Source organism: Nycticebus coucang, chromosome 1 (assembly GCF_027406575.1).
Source record: "Nycticebus coucang isolate mNycCou1 chromosome 1, mNycCou1.pri, whole genome shotgun sequence".
In the NCBI taxonomy this organism is placed as follows: domain Eukaryota; kingdom Metazoa; phylum Chordata; class Mammalia; order Primates; family Lorisidae; genus Nycticebus; species Nycticebus coucang.
In genome coordinates this window covers 105,252,735-105,271,391 of record NC_069780.1, presented here as the reverse complement: position 1 = coordinate 105,271,391, position 18,657 = coordinate 105,252,735, and the positions used below count along the sequence as shown (strand labels likewise).

At 44.6% G+C, this 18,657-nt stretch overlaps 1 protein-coding gene across 1 annotated transcript in view; it reads left to right on the top strand.

Moving 5' to 3' along the window:
• GALNTL6 (polypeptide N-acetylgalactosaminyltransferase like 6) overlaps positions 1–18,657 on the top strand; it is a 776,087-nt gene that overhangs the window by 756,120 nt on the left and 1,310 nt on the right. The window contains exons 10-11 of the mRNA XM_053585533.1: positions 3,108–3,224; positions 9,554–9,703. Of these exons, the coding sequence (XP_053441508.1) occupies positions 3,108–3,224; positions 9,554–9,703 (267 nt within the window). The remainder of the gene's footprint in view (positions 1–3,107; positions 3,225–9,553; positions 9,704–18,657) is intronic.

Sequence of the window (18,657 nt, the reverse complement as noted above, 5' to 3'; positions counted from 1 at the left end):
AAAAATATGGTTCAGAGCTCCTGGACTCAAGAGTGGGGAATAATAGGTCCCTGAAGTCATCTTCAGTTGAAATTCTTACTGGTTCTCTAAGGGCGGTGTGTCCATGAGTTATATGGCCCAAGATGAGGAGAGAGGGGTTAGAGACAGCTTTTATTTTATTTATTTATTTATTTTTGAGACAGAGCCTCAAGCTGTTGCCCTGGGTAGAGTGCTGTGGCATCACAGATCACAGCAACCCCCAACTCCTGGGCTCAAGCAATTCGCCTGCCTTTGCCTTCCAAGTAACTGGGACTACAGGCAATGCCCGGCTATTTATTTATTTATTTATTTATTTTGGTTGCAGCTGTCATTGTTGTTTGGCAGTCCCAGGCTGGATTCGAACCCCCCAGCTCAGGTGTATGTGGCTGGCGCCTTAGCCGCTTGAACCACAGGCACCGAGCCGGAGACAGCTTTTAAAAAACCTTTGCATTGGACCCCAAGACAGCAACCAAACAGAAGCTTTACAGAGAGAGGCTCAAGACAGCCACGGCAAAATCTAATCTTGACCTTCTGGGTGTTTCTATTCCAGACAGAGAAAACACCATGTACATCAAGAAGCAGAGATGTTGCTCTTCTTGAGCAACATCAAGAAGTTGATTTTACAAAAGGCATATGTTAAACTTGGCTCCACAAGATCCAAGGGAAGTCCCTAACCCTGAGAGTTGTTTTCAGAGAAGGTGGAGAAAAAGTGAGAGACAGACTTGGGAGCCTCCGACCACCAGCCATCTCCTGGAGTCACTCAGATCCCAGGGGTGGGAGGAAACCGTTGTCCCTAATTCAGGACTCAGGTCTGAAGGGTGTGGGTTCCAGGACAATGGACACGAAGTGCCTCTGTGTGTCCACTTAGAGCTTTGTCAGTTTGTTTCTGCTTTCACTTGGGTCCTCAGAGAGGTCTGTAGGTCACACCAGGTTAAGGGTGCATTGCCCTGACCAGGCGAGGTGGCTCACACCTGTGATCTCAGCACTCTGGGACACCGAAGAGGGAGGATCACTTGAGCTCAGGAGTTCCAGACCAGCCTGAGCAAGAGCAAGACTCACTCCATCTCTACGAAAAATAGAAAAACTAGCTGGGTGTAGTGGTGTACACCTGTAAGTCCCAGCTACTCGGGAGGCTGAGGCAGGAGGATCATTTAAGCCCAGGAGTTGGAGGTTGCATTGAGCTATCATGGTACCAGGGCATTCTACCCAGGGTGACAAAATGAGAATCTGTCTCAAAAATATAATAAATAAATAAATAAAAATACCTGCATTATTTCACATTTCCCCATCATCAGGACAGAGACCCTGGAAGCAGAGGTCTAAGACTGGCAGAATGAACCCACCTGTTGCCTAGTATCCACCTTACTTACTTCCTGACTGACACTGTCACGATCTCTACTCCTAGGAGGATAAATGACATATGGAGTAGCTCCCTCCACCTCCACCGTCTCCATCCCACACCCAGCATATTTCATCCCAACCTTCTCTGCACCTGCCCACCCCAACAGCAGGGCCCCGTTCCTGCATTCCGTTCTTGCAGAGAGACTCCTTAGCTTCCTGCTCGTTTCACGAAAAAGAATTTTAGCTATAAAATTGTCTTTGGGTCCGTTCACCTGAACGGCCGTTTCCTGCAGGGTGCTGCTGGGTGAGTCCATATGCTGGCATCCGGAAGTTGTCTATTCATCTCCAAGGCCACTGTCACAGAAAAGTTGGGTAACAGGATGGACCCCATGATACGGGCCAAGGACCCAGGGTGCTCTGTGCACCCAGTGAAGTGCTCACTAAATATAAATTTAGTCTAGAGGAGAAACGCTCTGACCATATCACCACTTAAAGATAGAAAGACACTGGGTAACTTTGTAACCTGTAAAGGGGAATCTGTTTGCCATGTACTATGATGAGTAATAACCCTACTGATGTTTACTTCCACTGTGAGAACAAAAAGTAAAGGGAAGGAAGAGGGCAGAGCAGCTCTCCAAGGAGTTATCCTTACTGCTGTCCAGAATCTCTGGCTTTTCTGTAAGTAAGAGTGAAACTGTTGATCTCCCGTCGCTTCTCCGTTGACTGGCTCTGGTTACAGGTGGACAGATTCCTTGGTCTGGCAACACATGTTATTCTTGTGTCCATTCTTAAAAATATCTAAGGCGGTTTTTCAGGAGCATATAAAAGCATGAAAAGAATTGTGATTATGGTGTTTATTCAAGCACACACATCTAAGTAGCAAAGTCTCAACAACACCCCACTCTGCTCCACCCAAATTGTGGTTCTGACTGACAGCAGGAGGGGTGAAGGCTTCAGGCAAGAAGATGAGACAGAAGGGACAGTTTCCGTTGCTGCTTCAGCTTATTTTATTTTATTGTTTTGAGACAGAGTCTCATTCATTCTTTCACCCTGGTAGAGTGCTGTGGTGTCTCATAGCAACCTCAAACTCCTAGGATCAAGCAATCCTTCTTCCTCAGCCTCTTGAGTAGATGGGACTACAGGCACCCTCCACCACCTGGCTAGTTTTTCTATTTTTAGTGGAGACAGGGTCTCATTCTTGCTCAGGCTGGTCTGGGACTCCTGACCTCAAGGGATCCTCCCACCTTGGCCTCCAGGGTGCTGGGATTACAGGTGTGAGCCACCGCACTCAGCCAAGATCACCATTGTCTTCTGCACAGGCCCAGGCAGGGCCCAGTGATCACTCTGCTCCATCAGGCACTGGACCTGCACCACCTCCCTGGTACTGGACCCCTCCCCCAGCTGGGGTGTCAATGATGAAAGGTGCTTTGAAGCAGAAAGATAGCAAATCCCAAGTTAAGCACCATCTGATAAAGAAAAGTCCCCACTTTACAGAAGCCCTGAGCTCCTGGCTACTCCCTCTGCTGCAATATCAGCTGTAATTTGGCTGTTGAACCATCTTATTTTCTTTCTCATGTAGAGTGGACCATGTTATATTTGATTCCCTGCTTTTTCTCCAGACATGACATGCACTTTCTGAGCCTTATTCAGCAGTTCACGTAATCAAAAAGAGAATCTCTTTGGAGAGCTAGCAATGATGCAGTGATGTGACCCAGTCCCACATTCAACCTTCTTTCTTCTTTCCACAGATTCGAAATGTGGCAGCAAATCTCTGTGTGGACAGCAAGCACGGAGCCACAGGGACAGAACTAAGGCTGGACGTCTGTGTCAAGGATGGCTCTGAGAGGACGTGGTCTCACGAACAGGTATGTCAGCTCTAAGGGGCCCATGGCATCAGGTCCACACAGCAGGACACATCGCTAGATGGCCCACATGGGACCTGGGACAAAGGTGGCCTGTCAGCAGCCAGGCCTATAATTAGGGGAGTCACTTAATTTTTCTGTGTTTTTCTCAAAGCAGTTATGATAATCGATTAAGATAGTTTATGTAATGGTACCTTCACTAACAGAAATGATGGTAGAAACATTGACTGTGAACCTTGCCTTACTTCCTTTTCCAAAATGATACTTGTTAAAACATGAAAAGCCCATAGAATGCTTATTGATCTATTCCAGCTAAATGTCAAGGGGGAGGTGGGCTTGTTTGTTTGCTTGCTTGAGACAGTGTCTCACTTTGTCACCCTGGGTAGAGGACCTTGGCCTCATATCTCAGCAACTTCAAACTCCTGGGATCAGGTGATCTTCCTGCGTAAGCCTTGCAAGTAGCTGGGATTACAGGTACCTACCACCATGCCCACCTAATTTTTCTATTTTTAATAGAGACAGGGTCTGGCTCTTGCTCAGGCTGGTCTCAACTCCTGAGCTCATGGGATCCTCCCACCTCAGCCTCCCAGAGTGCTGAGATCACAGGCCTGAACCACCATACCCAGCCGTAAAGTCCAGATTTTAATGAAAGACTCTGTTCTGTGTTTGAGACTTTATCTAATCTTGTTATACTCCTGAAGCGAGTGGAATAGAGAAACACCAGCACATTGAGTCCAAATTAAGCACGGGTCCTTTATTGATGGGCCAGGCCAAAAGGGGGCTCATGCCTCAGTCTCTGGACCCCTAGAAACAGAGGTGGAAACCTTTTATAACAGGTTTTGGTGGAGGGAGGAGTCCTTAACGCAAGCTGAATTTGACAAGAGCCAACACCTGGTAAGGTGAGTCCTTACAAGGGGAAGCTGGGGTTTTGCAGTTATTACTAAACTCTTTCAGCTGAGCTTCCTGTCTTGATGGGGGCGTGTTGAAAGCCCTCAGCAAGATGGAGTTGGGGCATAACAATCTCACCCACTCTCTCGGTCCCACCCCTGGGCTCTACAGTGAGATGAACACTGGAGATGGTTCAGTGATCTCTAACCTGAAGTGCAAAGAGTGTCTGTGGGGCAGCATCACCCCGATGTGCACTTCCTGAGATCCTTTAAGACCCTGCATTGCTTTTGACCAAAAACATTGCAATGCCGCTCAGTGTAAGTGAGGTACAGTTTCTAACCTGCTTGGAAACTTGACAGTCCTTGTAAGTGGCTTTCCTTCTACTGCATCACCTGTGAAAGGCAGAAGATACTGGGCAGTATTATGTCGGCCCCTTTGATAGGAAACTACAGAAAATAATCATAGCAGACAAGTTTGCCCATTCATCGCCCAGGATGAACAAGCGTCAATGTGCATTGCCATGTTTAAGAATAAACATTTAGATACAGTGAAAGCCCCTCCCTCTTCCTATTATCTCTGTCCCTCTGCTGAAGGATAGATTTCCAAGTTCAGGATGGTGTGTTCTGCCTGCGATTTCAATTTCCCAGAGATGCCTCTTCGTTGTTTTTTTGTTGTTGTTGTTGTTGTTGTTGTTTTTGAGACAGAGTCTCAAGCTGTCACCCTGAGTAGAGTGTTGTGGCATCACAGCTCGCAGCAACCTCAAACTCTTGGGCTTAAGCGATTCTCTTGCCTCAGCCTCCCAAGGTGCCTGCCACAACGGCTTTTTGGTTGTAGTTGTCCTTGTTTGGCAAGCCCGAACTGGATTCGAACCCACCAGCTCCCGTGTATGTGGTTGGCACCCTAGCGGCTGAGCTATAGGCCCAGAGCCTGTAAGGACTCTCTTATAAAAAACAAAACAGAAGGCTGGCCCCACCACCCCCAGCTTGGGGCGCTAACATTCCCTCTGCCACCAGCCTCAGCCCCAGGAGGAACACATCTCACCAGCTGGGGGACACAAAAGAAGCCTGCCTGTTCACCTGCAGCGGGTTTAACATTTCTATCCAGTCACGCTCTAGAATGAAATCTTCTCTGGCCTGAAGATTTGACTTAACAGCTGCACAGGAATATAAGCAAAACCGACTCTATTGCATACACTTTAAAAATTGTTGGTTCCTTTCTTCTCTCCTCAGGCTAAGTGGCCAAAATCTGTGGCCTGCAATTCAAGAAAAGGTCACCAGAGGGCAGCACGAGACAAGCAGAGAACTTTCATAGGTGGGACAGAAGGACCAGTTAATTAACTGCAGTTCTTTAAAAAAAAAAGGAAGATTGCAGGTCCCTAGTGACCCTAAAAATGGCACAATATAGGAAGATTAAATGAGGTTGACAGGAGGCGGAAAGCGCATCATATTTGAAATATGCACCACCACTTACCGACTTGGAGGTTAAAACATTACAAACTGTTTCATTCTCCAGTAATTGTCAGCTTTAGTCAATATATTACTCAATGACTTATAAGAATTAGAACTCATTCTTTTACGTTGAGATTAAAATTTCTAGACGAGAAAAGGAGCATATCAGGACATGAAGATTATAAGCACCCTCCTTAATTCAGCCGAGATGGGGCACATTCAGGGTGTTAAGGCTGTGGACAAGCATTCTTTTTAATTCAAAAGCATCCAGAGAACACCAAAACACACTTATTAGAGTTGAAATGATTCCTTTTATTCCCCCTCCCCCCAAAAATAAATAAAACAAGCAGCAAAAATAAAATGCAAATAAATAAAATTGCTACATGGGAAATAAAGAAGGACGCACTGAAGCGCTGATGTGAGAAAACGCCTTTTGTTGTCGAATGCTGCTGCCGGGGGTGACTAATCCGGCTTCTGTGAAGGAAGCAAACACATGATTCACTGTTCCAGGGCAGTCTGCTCAGGATGTCACCGTGGCTTTGTGTGCTGGCACTCATTTTCCTTCAGGGACCAAGATGAAAAAATAAAAATAGATCCCAGTAAGACTAAGTAAGGTCTGGAAAGAATCCTCTCAACCCCTGTTAGGAGAGGCAAGAGGAGGAGCCCTCCTTCGCCTACTTTGGCCTCCTGCGAGGGATAGAGGCAGATGAATGGTCCCTTTCTAAGACCTGGAGCGGAGATACCCAGACAGCAGCTCAGGGATTCCTTTCCTTTGGGGAAAAAAATAGTCACACTATTAACTCAGAGCACAAGACAGGCACAAACCACAAGGAGAAGGTGCCATATCTCAGATTTCTGTAAAATACTAAATGATGATATAAAATATAACTCCCCACAGAGAGAATACAGCACAGACCCAGTCACCAACACTACAATAAAGGCGACCATTGTAAAGCTCTGTTTAAAAGTCTCACTCAAGGCTGGGTGTGAGACTCAGGCTCACGCCTGCAATCCCAGCAATCTGGGAGACTGAGGAGGGAGGATTCCTTGAGCTCAGGAGTTGGAGACCAGTCTGAAAAAGAGCAAGACCCTGCCTCTACTAAAAATAGAAAAACCAGCCAGGCATGGTAACTCACGCCTGTAGTCCTAGCTATTCAGGAGGCTGAGGCAAGTGGATCACTTGAGAGCCCAGGAGTCTGAGGTTGTTGTGAGCTATGATGTCATGGCACTCTACCCAGGGCACAGAGTGAGGCTCTATCTCAAAAATAATAACTTTTTTTTTAAAGTATCACTCAAAAGATGAGAAATTAACAGTTTACTTTAAAACTGAGGGGAGAAAAAAATCAGGGGTTATTGTACAGGAAACCTAAACAAAATCTAAGTACTTTTGTCAGGAAGAACAACCCCATGGGGAAGACCAGCTATGGCTGTCACAATAACATTGCCCAGAGAAAACAATGAGAGCAGTTTCATGATATCTGCTTTGGACAAGACAGATGTAGGAAAATGTGTCTAAGAATAAAAGACTAAACACCTGCTTGGTTTGACGTGGCCACTAGGATACGACGGATGGCAATGAAAAGCATTCCAAAGACATGAGGGGGAAGGACTGTAGCTAATGGTAGATGTGGAAGAATAAAGCAGCTGATCCAATCTAAAGGCATATCGCCTGGGATTCAGGAAAGTACCCACCAGGTAGCAATAATGACACTAGCACATAAAACACCAAGAAAACAACAAGCTAACAGTCAGTCTACAAACCTGAGAATGGTCGACTCATGATAATCCCTGGAAACAAAAAGCAAAAGTTATCTAAGGATGTTGTGACATAGAATTGTGACAATAGATGAATAAATTTGGCCAAGGGACAGATTTACCTGTGTTTGCTATATTTTTAAAAACATAACTGGTCCATTTAATCAAAAGTAAGAAAAGAACTTTCGAAGCCAGGTGTGGTGGCTCACTCTTGTAATTCCAGCTCTCTGGGAGGCTGAGGCAGGAGGATCACCTGAGCTCAGGAGTTCAAGACCAGCCTGAGCCAGAGAAAGACTCCATTTCTACTAAAAATAGAAAAACTAGCTGGATGTTGTGGTGGCAGGAACCTGTACTCCCAGCTACTTGGGAGCCTGAGGCAGGAGGATCCCCTGAGCTCGGGAGTTTGAGGTTGCCATGAGCTGTGATGACTCCACGGCACTCTACCGAGGGCAATGGAGTGAGACTGTCTCAAAACAAACAAACAAAAATTTATCTCAGTCCACAATCTCACACACACACAAATGCCTACCCTTAAACTCCTTGTCCTTCTATTTAAAATACTCTTTTGTCTCACATTCCAGAGAAACAGAGTGTGGTCAGCCAGTATCAATCAGAAAATTGCCTTTCGTTGCTCTAATTTAGATCATTTCTTTCAAATGTTCACTTAACACAGTTCTTTCTGCTTTTTCTTCAGATTCCCCACTCCTGTTCTTAGTAGCCTTCCCTTGAATTTAGCCAGATTCTCTACATTTTCTGGGAATACACAGGGTGCTATTTGTTTGTTAACTGAATACACTATAAAATCAATTTAGTGCATCATTTGTAGCATTTTAAATAAATGTTATACCAGGGGATGGACAGGGCAGGCTGGGATAGACCGGGATGAGACATTGCTGAATGCAGCCTCAGTCTACTAAACGCAATAACAGATGTTGGTTCTGTTGATTGGTTCAGAAAGGTCTGTTTCAGTTGCAGTCAGCAGAGGGCTATGTGAACTGTGGGAGTTTTTTTGTTTTGTTTCGTATTTTTCTTTTTTTGAGACAGAGTCTCACTATGTCACCCTCAGTAGTGTGCCATGGTGTCACAGCTCACAGCAACCTCAAACTCTTCTCTTGCCTCAGCCTCCTAAGTAGCTGGCACTACAGACGCCCACCATAACACCCAGCTATTTTTGGTTTGTTTCTTTTAGTTATTGTTTGGCAGGCCCGGACTGGGTTCAAACCCACCAGCTGTGTTGTATGTGGACAGCGCCCTAGCTGCTACTCTGCAGGCACCAAGCCTGAACTATATTTCTTGCTGTGAATTATTTCTACAACTTTCTGCCCTGCCCTCAGAATTACTCTTACCGATACTAGGAAATTAATTTCCCTTTTTTTTTTTTTTTTTTTTTTGTGACAGAGTCTCATTCTGTCACCCTGGGTAGAGTGCAGTGGTGTCATCATAGCTCGTAGCAACCTCACACTCCTGGGCTCAAGTGATTCTCCTGACTCAGCCTCCTGAGTAGGTGGGACTGTAGGTGTCCACCATCATGCCCAGCTAGTTTTTCTATTTTTAGTAGAGACAGGATCTTGCTCTTGCTCAAGCTGGTCTGGATCTCCTAAGCTCAAGAGATCCTCCTGCCTGAGCCTCCCAGAGTGCTGGGATTATAGCATGAGTCACCTCACCTGGCACAAGTTCCCTATTCTTTAGCAAGTTTTGCTTTCCTTTAAATTAGATTTTATGAGGTGCAAGCATCAATTCAGCTTGACTTTACTCTTTTTCCTTTTTTTCCAAGTTAATCCATTCACTTCAGTTACCAGTGTAGTATTTCATCCAATAATTTTATGTAAATGAACAAATATAAGGAGTTTTGTTAAAGGATTTCTTCCTCTACCTCTCCCTGTTCTCTTTCCCTTCCATCCTTCCTCCCTCCCTCTCTGCTTTTCCTTCTTCTTCAATTTCTCTCTCTCTTTCCCTCTCTCTCCCTACCTCTTGCTCTCTCTCTCTCTTCCCCTCCACCCATACCACTCTCTGTATTTTTCCTGGCACCTAAGTGGAAACTCCTGGTTGCCTCTTTTGCACTTTCTGGCAGCCTGGGCACAGGTGCAGCCTTGGTCCAACATGTTGATGACACTGAGATGTTATTCTTCCTAGCAGAAGGAGAAACAGGAGTCCCATATGACTAAAAGATGTTCCCCCTGCTTTGGAATCTTCTCCCAAATCAAGCTCACTGCTGCCTTTCTACTCCACTTGCTTCGCTAGCTCTTCACCTTTGGATGGAGAGAGGACATCCGGCCTGGGGAGCCGCTGCACACCCGGAGATTCTGCTTCGACGCCATCTCACACAACAGCCCGGTCACCCTTTATGACTGCCATGGCATGATGGGAAACCAGCTCTGGGGCTACCGGAAGGTAAGGGCCAGTTGATGGGGCCATTCTCAGACTGCCACCACTAACGTTTGTGGATTTGCATGTGTTGAACCAAACTTGCATTCCTGGCATGAAGCCTACTTGATTATAATGTATTGTTTTTTTAATATGTAGCTGTAATCTATTAGCTAATATTTTATTGAGTATTTTTGCATCATTGTTCATTAGTGAAATTGGTCTATAGTTTTTAGCTGGGTCCTTTCCTGGTATTGGTATCATGGAGAGGTTTGCTTCATAGAACATGTTGGGGAAGATTCTTTCCTTCTCAATGTTCTGAAATAAGTTTTACACTGTGGGTACAAACTCTTCTTTGAAGGTTTGATAGAATTCTGGTGTGAAGCCATCAGGTCCAGGGCTTGTTTTTGTTGGAAGCTTTTTATTGTTGCTTTATATTGGTCTATTTAAGAGATCTATTTCTTCCTGCTTAAGTCTAGGGATTGTGTGATTCCAGGTATTGGTCCATTTCCTCCACATTGTCAAATTTCTGGGCAAAGGGTTTTGTGTGGTAATCAGAGATGGTCTCTTGTATCTCTGTGGGATCTGTTGCTATTCCCCCTTTTCATTTGCAATTGAGGCTATCAGAGATCTTACGTTTCTATTTCTAGCTAATCAGGCCAAAGGCTTATTGAATTAATTAATTTATTTATTTATTTTTGCAGTTTGGCTGGGGCTGGGCTTGAACCCACCACCCGTGGTATATGGTGCTGGCACCCTATTCCTTGAGCCACAGGCACTGCTGGTTTATTGATTTTTTTTTTTTTATCTTTTCAAAGAACCGACTTTTTGTTTCATTGATTTTTTGAATTATTCTTTTGTTTTCAATTGCATTTATTTAGGATCTAATGTTCCTTGAAAAGACACTGTTTTGATTTAAAGTGTAATCTGGCTGTACACACATGTTGGGCTCACATATTTGGAGACCACCAGCAGACTGAGAGAAAGATGTGTCATGTAGGAAGGGAAGGGTTTTGGCTTTGCTCCTTATACGCACACCCATCACCATCAGTTGTGGTTGCAAATGGCTTTGAGCCAGAAACTAGCCCTGCCCAGGTTGGGTTAAGGCTTAATCCAGCCAACTCCCAAAAGGAGGAAATATATACCCAAAGGACAAATGTATACAGGCTTAATTCACAACACACACAGGGCGATTAATACATCCATTTGTTTATCATACGTCTCAGCCACACTTGCTTGGGAGGTGCCTAGGTTAAGAAAATTACATTTAGGCTTGGGGATGGTGGCTCAGGCCCATAATCCCAGCACTCTGTGATGCCGAGGTGGGGGGATCTTGTAAGCACAAGAGTTCAAGACCAGCCTGAGCAAGAGCGAGATCCCATCTCTACTAAAAATAGAAAAACTATCTGGGTGTGGCCATGGGCACCTGTAGTCCCAGCTACTCAGGAGGCTGAAGCAGGAGGATCATTTGAGCTCAGGAGTTTGAGATTGCTGTGAGCTATGATGACACCATGACAGTCTACCTAGGCCAACAGAGTGAGACTTTGTCAAGGAAGAAAGAAGGAAGGAAGAAAGGAAATGTTTCTTTCTAATGATTTATCTTATCAAACTTTTTTGCTATTCAACATGATAGAGTTTCTGTGTATGGTCCAATAAAGTAGTGGAGTTTTTTGTTAATCATTATAGTCTGACCTTTAAGGAGGCACTTGCTGTGCACATCAATAAAATACCTGATTTGCCGCTTGCCTAGGATGTTGGTGGTCCCTCGTGAACAGAACATATCTCATTACTGTATATTTATAGCATGACAGACAGACCACTCAATAATATGCAATTAAGCCAAGAAAATACACTTGTTTTCATTAGGGAGCTTACAAAAGCTTACAGATGGATAAGACCGGCGAATACACAAGGCTTCCAGGGAGGAAAAAAATAACAGTCTGTGGTGATTTCCAGAGGTAACTCTTACAAGCTTTAGCAATTTAAATCTTCCTAGGGCCCTGGGGGATTTGTGAAAGGAAAACCAGCTAGATGTAATTATACTGTGGCTCTTACTCAGCAAGAGGCTACACTGATTGTATTTACATACAAGCAAGATATTCCCACTTAATCAGGCACAATCCAAAGGTTCAAAATGGAAAGCAGTGTCTGAAATGGCTCATCGTGGTTGATGACTCAGCCTATTCAAATGTACCTGTTTAGAAAATTCCTCTTTTTTTTTTTTTTTCTAATGTCTATGTCAAAGGTATAAAAAGCTAAAGCACAAAGAGAAAGCAGTTCTCTGTATTACCTTGTCTGTTTACATGCAGTATTTGGCCCTGGAGGCTTCCAACAGTTTAACAATCCTTTGAGTTTGCTTCTTAGTGGGGTATTCAGAATTAACCCTAAGACTGTGCTAATTGCCCCTAAGGTAATCAGCGTCACTACTACCTCTAACTGTCAGGGAGGCATTGAGCTAGTGTTTTACCCTATTTCTCATAACTACCTAGGTACTATTGTGTGCAGTTTACATGGGCAAAAAGTGATTCCAACAGGTTTGTGGCAGTGCCAACATTCAAACACAGGCGAATCTGACTTTAAAGTCTCTATTCTTTCCTCTGCCATGCTCTTAAGAAATAAAATGACTGCAAACTAATACAGCCTCTTTGGAAAGAAGTATGGAGAATCCTCAAAGAACTCAAATTAGACCTCCCATTTGATCCTGCAACCCCATTACCAGGCATCTACCCAGGAGAAAAAAATCATTTTATCATAAGGACATTTGCATTATAATGTTTATCACAGCTCAATTCACAATCACCAAGATGCGGAAACAACCCAAGTGCCCATCAACCCACGAATGGACTGTGGTACATGCATACCATGGTATACTGTTCAGCCATCAGAAAAGATGGAGACTTTACATCTTTTGTATTAACCTGGATGGATTTGAAACACATTCTCCTTAGTAAAGTATCATAAGATTGGAAAAACAAGTATCCAATGTGTTCAATACTAATATGAAGCCAGTGGATGACCTGATACACACCTACACAAGAGAAAAACTCATCATTCAATTCAAGTTAGGGGAGGTGGAGAAGGGAGGAGGGGGGATGGGTGAGCTCCCACCTAATAGGCACAATGTAAGGGTACATGGCACATCTCCTGGGTGAGGGATACAACTACTACAGGGATCTTACCTAACAAATGCAAACATGGAAACCCTCATATTAATCAGAAATTAAACAAAAATAAATAAATGAATAAATAAAATAAAAGAAATAAGAGGAATAGCCCCAGGAGAATTCCCCTATTCCTGTGGGATTCAGAGCCACTGATAGCAGCCAACCACTCTCTTCCAGCTACTTGGAGATACTCGGAGAGAGAAGGGGCCAGAGCCACTCTGCTTGAGTGAGTGAAGGTTGTCAAGCCCCACTTTGTGGTCTCAGCCCTTGGTTAATTTTAGATGTGGCTCTTTTTATCCTTAGTCTAAGCTATTGTAGCTGTGGCCCACAATAGCACGTACCCAGGACGAGAAATCCTGTTCTTGGGATTGTTTTTTGTTGCCACTAGGTGGACTCCTGTTACAGGAACAGTGAGTTATTGACTCCAACCTCAGTAGAAATATTTAAGTTATCAACTAACATCCAAATTAAGAAACTGTCTTTCCTCTTTTTCAACCCCCACATCTAACTGGTTGCTAAGATGCATGTCACCTCCTCCCCACAGCCATCTCTGAAATCCTCCCCTCTCCCCCATTTCTATCGCCCTGCCCTGGGGCTGCCCTTCCCATCTCATCCCAGGGTCAATGTGATGGCTTCCTAGACATCACTCTGCCTCCTGTCCTCCCCCCTCCAACACTTATTCCATCCTGACGTAGACATGGTGTCCACAACATCTAGTCATCACATCCCTCTGTCTTGTCCTTTCCGCGGCCTTCTCCTTTTAGTTCCCATGGTGGCCTTTCACACTCTGCTCTGCGTAATGGTTGCCCGTTAGCCACATGAGCCACTTTGCATCTATGCCTACTCCCAACTTCTTCATCACTGCAACTAGGCCAATAATTAAGTTAGATAAACTGTGTAAAACCGCTAATGTTTTTTCCCATCATACATGTGTATGATCAAATTTCCATCTGTATGGGTGACAAATGAACTTTTTACATTAATAGTTGTGCTGGAGGCATGTTCTGATATACCAGATCACTAAAGCAATCTCTCTTCAGCAATATTAACTGTTGTTATCCTCCCCCAAATTAAGAGCTATCTCTCATGCCTTTTTTTTTTAAGTAAACATTTTATTGACATATAACCAAACCAATGATCAGAATCCATGGTATTATTCTGCATACAGGTACCATCATTGCTTCTAGAGTTACACTTTTAATAAAGAAGCATAATTAAAGGAATTAAAAACATTTGTTGTATCAATTTTTTTTTTTTTTTGAGACAAAGTCTCACTCTGTCACCCTGGGGTAGAGTGCCATGGCATCACAGCTTACACAACCTCGGGGGTCTTGCTCTTGCTCAGGCTGGTCTCCATCTCCTGCGCTCAAGCAATCCTCCTCGGCCTCTGGAGTAGCTAGAACTACATGTGCCTGCCACCATGCCCCGCTAATTTTTCTATTTTTAGTAGGGACAGAGTCTTACTCTTGCTCAGGCTGGTCTTGGACTTCTGAGCTCAGGCGATCCACCTGCCTTGGCCTTCCAGAGTGCTGGGATTACAGGTGTGACCACCAAGCCCACCTTTGTTGTATCAATTGGGTAACCAGTAAAGGTTATCTATTCTGCTAGGATTTTAGAAAACACAATCTGGCACAGAATAGCTGGTCTCAGACCAGACACTTGATATATTGTGATTTTCAGAACTAGGGCTGCTCCTGACTAAACAGAAAAGTACAGGAAGGGGAGGGTGGACTCACTATCACTCAGGCACTGACATCTACTTAGGACAACATGCTAAGAATAGCAATATTTTAATTCATTTTATCCTCACAACAAACTTGAGAGGCACATTAACATGCCTGTTTTATATATAAGCTTACTAAGGTTTAGAGAATTAAATAACACATTTGAGGTCACACAGCAAGCAAGTGAGAGGACTGGAACACCCCACCACCACCACCAGCTATAAGCCCTAAGCACTAGAAGGCTGTGCAGCCTCCCTTACTGGAGGCCGAGTAGCCTCCCTCCCCATGTGGTAGCTGCATCCTTAGGACTACCCTCCTGTCTGTCAGAAGCTCATGGGTCTGTTTTACTCTCTCTGCATCTTTGCTCTTCAGCTCCTGTATACCCTTAGCTCAGTGTGGAAGGTTTTCTGTAATTTCCTAGTTCTTTTAAAGTTTTGGCCTGATGTGAGTGTGAAAACTATTAAAAAATTTAGTTCAGGCTTGTGTATACCAGAAAGTGTCTCATAGATCCAGCCCGTAGGACTTCTTCAGAGAGATGTGCCTAAGTACCACTCATGGATTTTAGGGAGTACTGATGGCTTGGTGTTGATTAAGAAGGACAGAACTGGCCAGGTGCAGTGGCTCACACCTGTAGTCCCAGGACTCTGGGAGGCCAACATGGGAGGATCCCTTGAACTCAGAAGTTTGGGACCAGCCTGAGCAAGAGTGAGACCCAACCCTATTAAAAATAGAAAAATAGCCTGGTGTTGTGGCAGGTGCCTGCAGTCCCAGCTACTTGGGAGGCTGAGGCAGGGGAATCACTTGAGCCCAAGAGTTTGAGGTTGCTGTGAGCTGTGATGCCATAGCACTCTACCCAGGGTGACGTAGTGAGACTCTGTCTCAAAAAAAAAGAAGGGCAGGTCAATAATTCTGAATCAGAACTTGTGTACTTCCTGCTCAAAGATCTCTAATTTTCTCAGGCAAAACAAAAAACAAAAAGGAGGTGTCCAGGGAAGGTGAGGGGGGAGCAAAACATAAGGCTATCTGTGCCTTCCCTTTGACTAGCCAGAGCATATGCCTTTGCTCGGGACTGAACAAAGAACAACGCAGTTAAAAGCAAAGACAGAGCATCTTTCATTGTCCTTTAAGGGAGATAGATTGTTATGTAACAGCAAATTTGCTAAAAGCACTCAGAGCCTGTTCTACAGGGGGGATCATATTCAGTTCTGTTAGAGCTATTGCTGTCACAACTGGTGACAAGAGCAAGGGACAGAAGACTGTATTCAAAGAATAATTACTCCGTCGCCTGACTTCATTCCAGCCAGGAAAAGCACCAGGAAAGACATTTAGTGATTGAAAAGCTTGGCGGAGTAGAAACAGAAAGATGGCAATTATGTAGCTTCCCAAGGTCAAAAGTGAAAAGTGTTTGCCCTGGTGAGGGCAGAGAGCACCCCAGAAGCGGCACCTCCGGGACTTGCTGGGTGCCCTGAAGACCAGGGTGCGCAAGCTGCGTCTGGAACCAGGGAGCCATCACTCGGCTGATGGGCTGGGCACTGTGGACGGCCTCCAGCTTGACACCTTGTCATTTGTCTCTGTCACCAGTGAACTTTGGAATAAAATGTTCGTTCAATTTTATGGCTGGGATAGGTTTTGGACATTTTTCTAATCTACCCCCTCATTTTCCTGACGGAGTTTCTCGGGCGTGCATAGAGACAGAGAATACAATTTTTCAACTTCTGTGAAAACGTGAAGTCCAAGCTCAGAAAACACGTTCTGGATTGTTCAGGGTTAGTACTGAATCTTCGTACCCCTCCTGTCTGGCCCACAACAACACCTGTATTTCAGAGCATGTGTTCCAAGATGGGCTTAGTAAAAATACCATCACTTATAGCTCAGAAAATCATGTTCAGATGAATGAGAAATGCTCCAAATACCTGGTTGACTTTGGCCGGCATGCTGAGGCACACAAGCTGGGGGGAGCAGGAAGAGAAACCAGTCCTACAGCTTTTCTTATTTTTTTTCCTCCCTCCGTCCCTCCATCTTTGTCTCATTCTCTCTTTCTTTTTTTCTGTCTTTCTCTCTTTTGAGTCTCTCTCTACCACCCTGAGTAGAGTACTGTGGTGTCACAGCTCACAGCAACCTCAAACTCCTGGGCTCAAGAGATCCTCCTGCTTCAGCCTTCCAAGTAGCTGGGACCACAGGCATTAGCCACCACCATGGCCAATTAGATTTCCTATTTTAGTAGAGGCAGGGTCTCAGTCTTGCTCAGGCTGGTCTCAAACTCCTGAGCTCAAGGGTTCCTCCTGCCTCAGCCTCCCAGAGTGCTGGTTTCACAGGCGTGAGCCACCATGCCCGGCCTTATTTCTTTTAGCTTTTATGGACACTTAGGTTGACCCCATGTATGTTTCTCACAGCACTATTCACTATCGTAAAGACATGGAATCAACCCAAGTGTCCATCGGGTGACAAGTGGATAAAAAAATGTGACACACATATACACACGCAATGGAATACTACTCAGCTCTAAAGAGAATGCCCTCATGTCTTTGGCAGCAAGGTGGATGAACCTGGAGGCCATTATCTTAAGTGAAACAACTCAGAAACAGAAAGTCAAATATCCCATGTTCTGATTTATAAGTAGGAGCTAACTATCACCTACATTGAACACAGACTGTTAAATAATCGTCTTTGGAGACTCAGAAGACTGGGAGGGTGGGATGGGGGTGAAGGATGAGAAATCACTTATGGATACTACCACTAAAATCCCAGACTTCACTGCTACACATTATGGTCATGTAACAAAGCTGTATTCGTACCCTTTATGTTTATGGAAATTAAAACAACCAGAAGAATTGTCTTTGACAAACTGATCAAGGTCTGAGCAGCACAGCTGGTGGCTGGAGATTTGCACAGCGAGAGTGAGAGACTCAGGAAGTCAGAGCGGAGACAGCTAAGGATGCTTCTGCCGTGGGACCCAGGGCTCCTGAGAGAGGGATCTGTCATGACAAGAAAGTGAAATCTGCTCCCTCCAGCCCGAAGTAGGGCAGAGTTTCTCCCTTGGAGTTAATGAAGAAGCTGGGGAGAGGCAGTTGGATCCCTTGAGCTAAAGAATTTGAGAACAGCCTGAGCAAGAATTTGAGAACAGCCTGAGACCCCATCTCTACTAAAAATAGGAAAACTAGCAGATTGTGGTGTCGGGCATCGGTAGTCCCAGCTACTCAGGAGGCTGAGGCAAGAGGATCGCTTGAGCCTAAGAATTTGAGGTTGCTATTAGCTATGACACCACAGCACTCTACACAGGGCCACAGAGTGAGACTCTGTCTCAAAAATATTAAAAAAAAAAAATTAAAGAAGCTGGAGTAAGAAAATGATGAGAAGCCCTCAGGAGCCCTCTGCATGTAAGGAAAGTAAAATCAGCAGTGGGCTCAGGAAACTTGGTCTTTAGAGAGAACAGGAGAGAAGAGTGAGCCTTTGTATTGGGCAAAGCTCATTGTTTGCACTGAAAATAGAAATGGGCAGCTGAATGGGCGTCACCTGCCACCTCTTTCTTTCCTTGTTCCTTCCTCTCCACGCAGCCCTTACCTGTGCAAACATCCGCACCCTACCAGGACATAAAATATTGATTGACGGAGGCTTAACATGTAGGAGTGACCCAGGGATGTTTACAGAGGGTGTCCGAGAAACTCCGAACGCTGAAAACATCGTAAGTTTAGTATTCCTCAGTTACAGGAAGAGAAGAGAAACAGGACCTCTAAACACATGCTAAGCTAAATAAGAAAACATGACTAGCATTTAAGCAGTGATTTGGGGGGTATTTTCTCACATTATTGGCACTTTTTAAAAGTGTGCATAGGAGATAAACATGTGACTGACTACTCAGGGAGAGATCTTTTCCTTTAGCATTACCTTCCTTTCCCCTGCCTGCATGATAAAAAGGGGCGTGTGTTAACAGAGCCTGTCCAGGGAATGAGCTCGGTCACTGCTTCAACTTTGAGCACTCCTCCCACCTTCTGCTCACTGACTGTTACCCATTGTATGTACCCAGGGGCTGGTTTTTTTGTTTTTTTGTTTGTTTGTTTGTTTGTTTTATGCATGTTGGCTCCTCCATTTTACA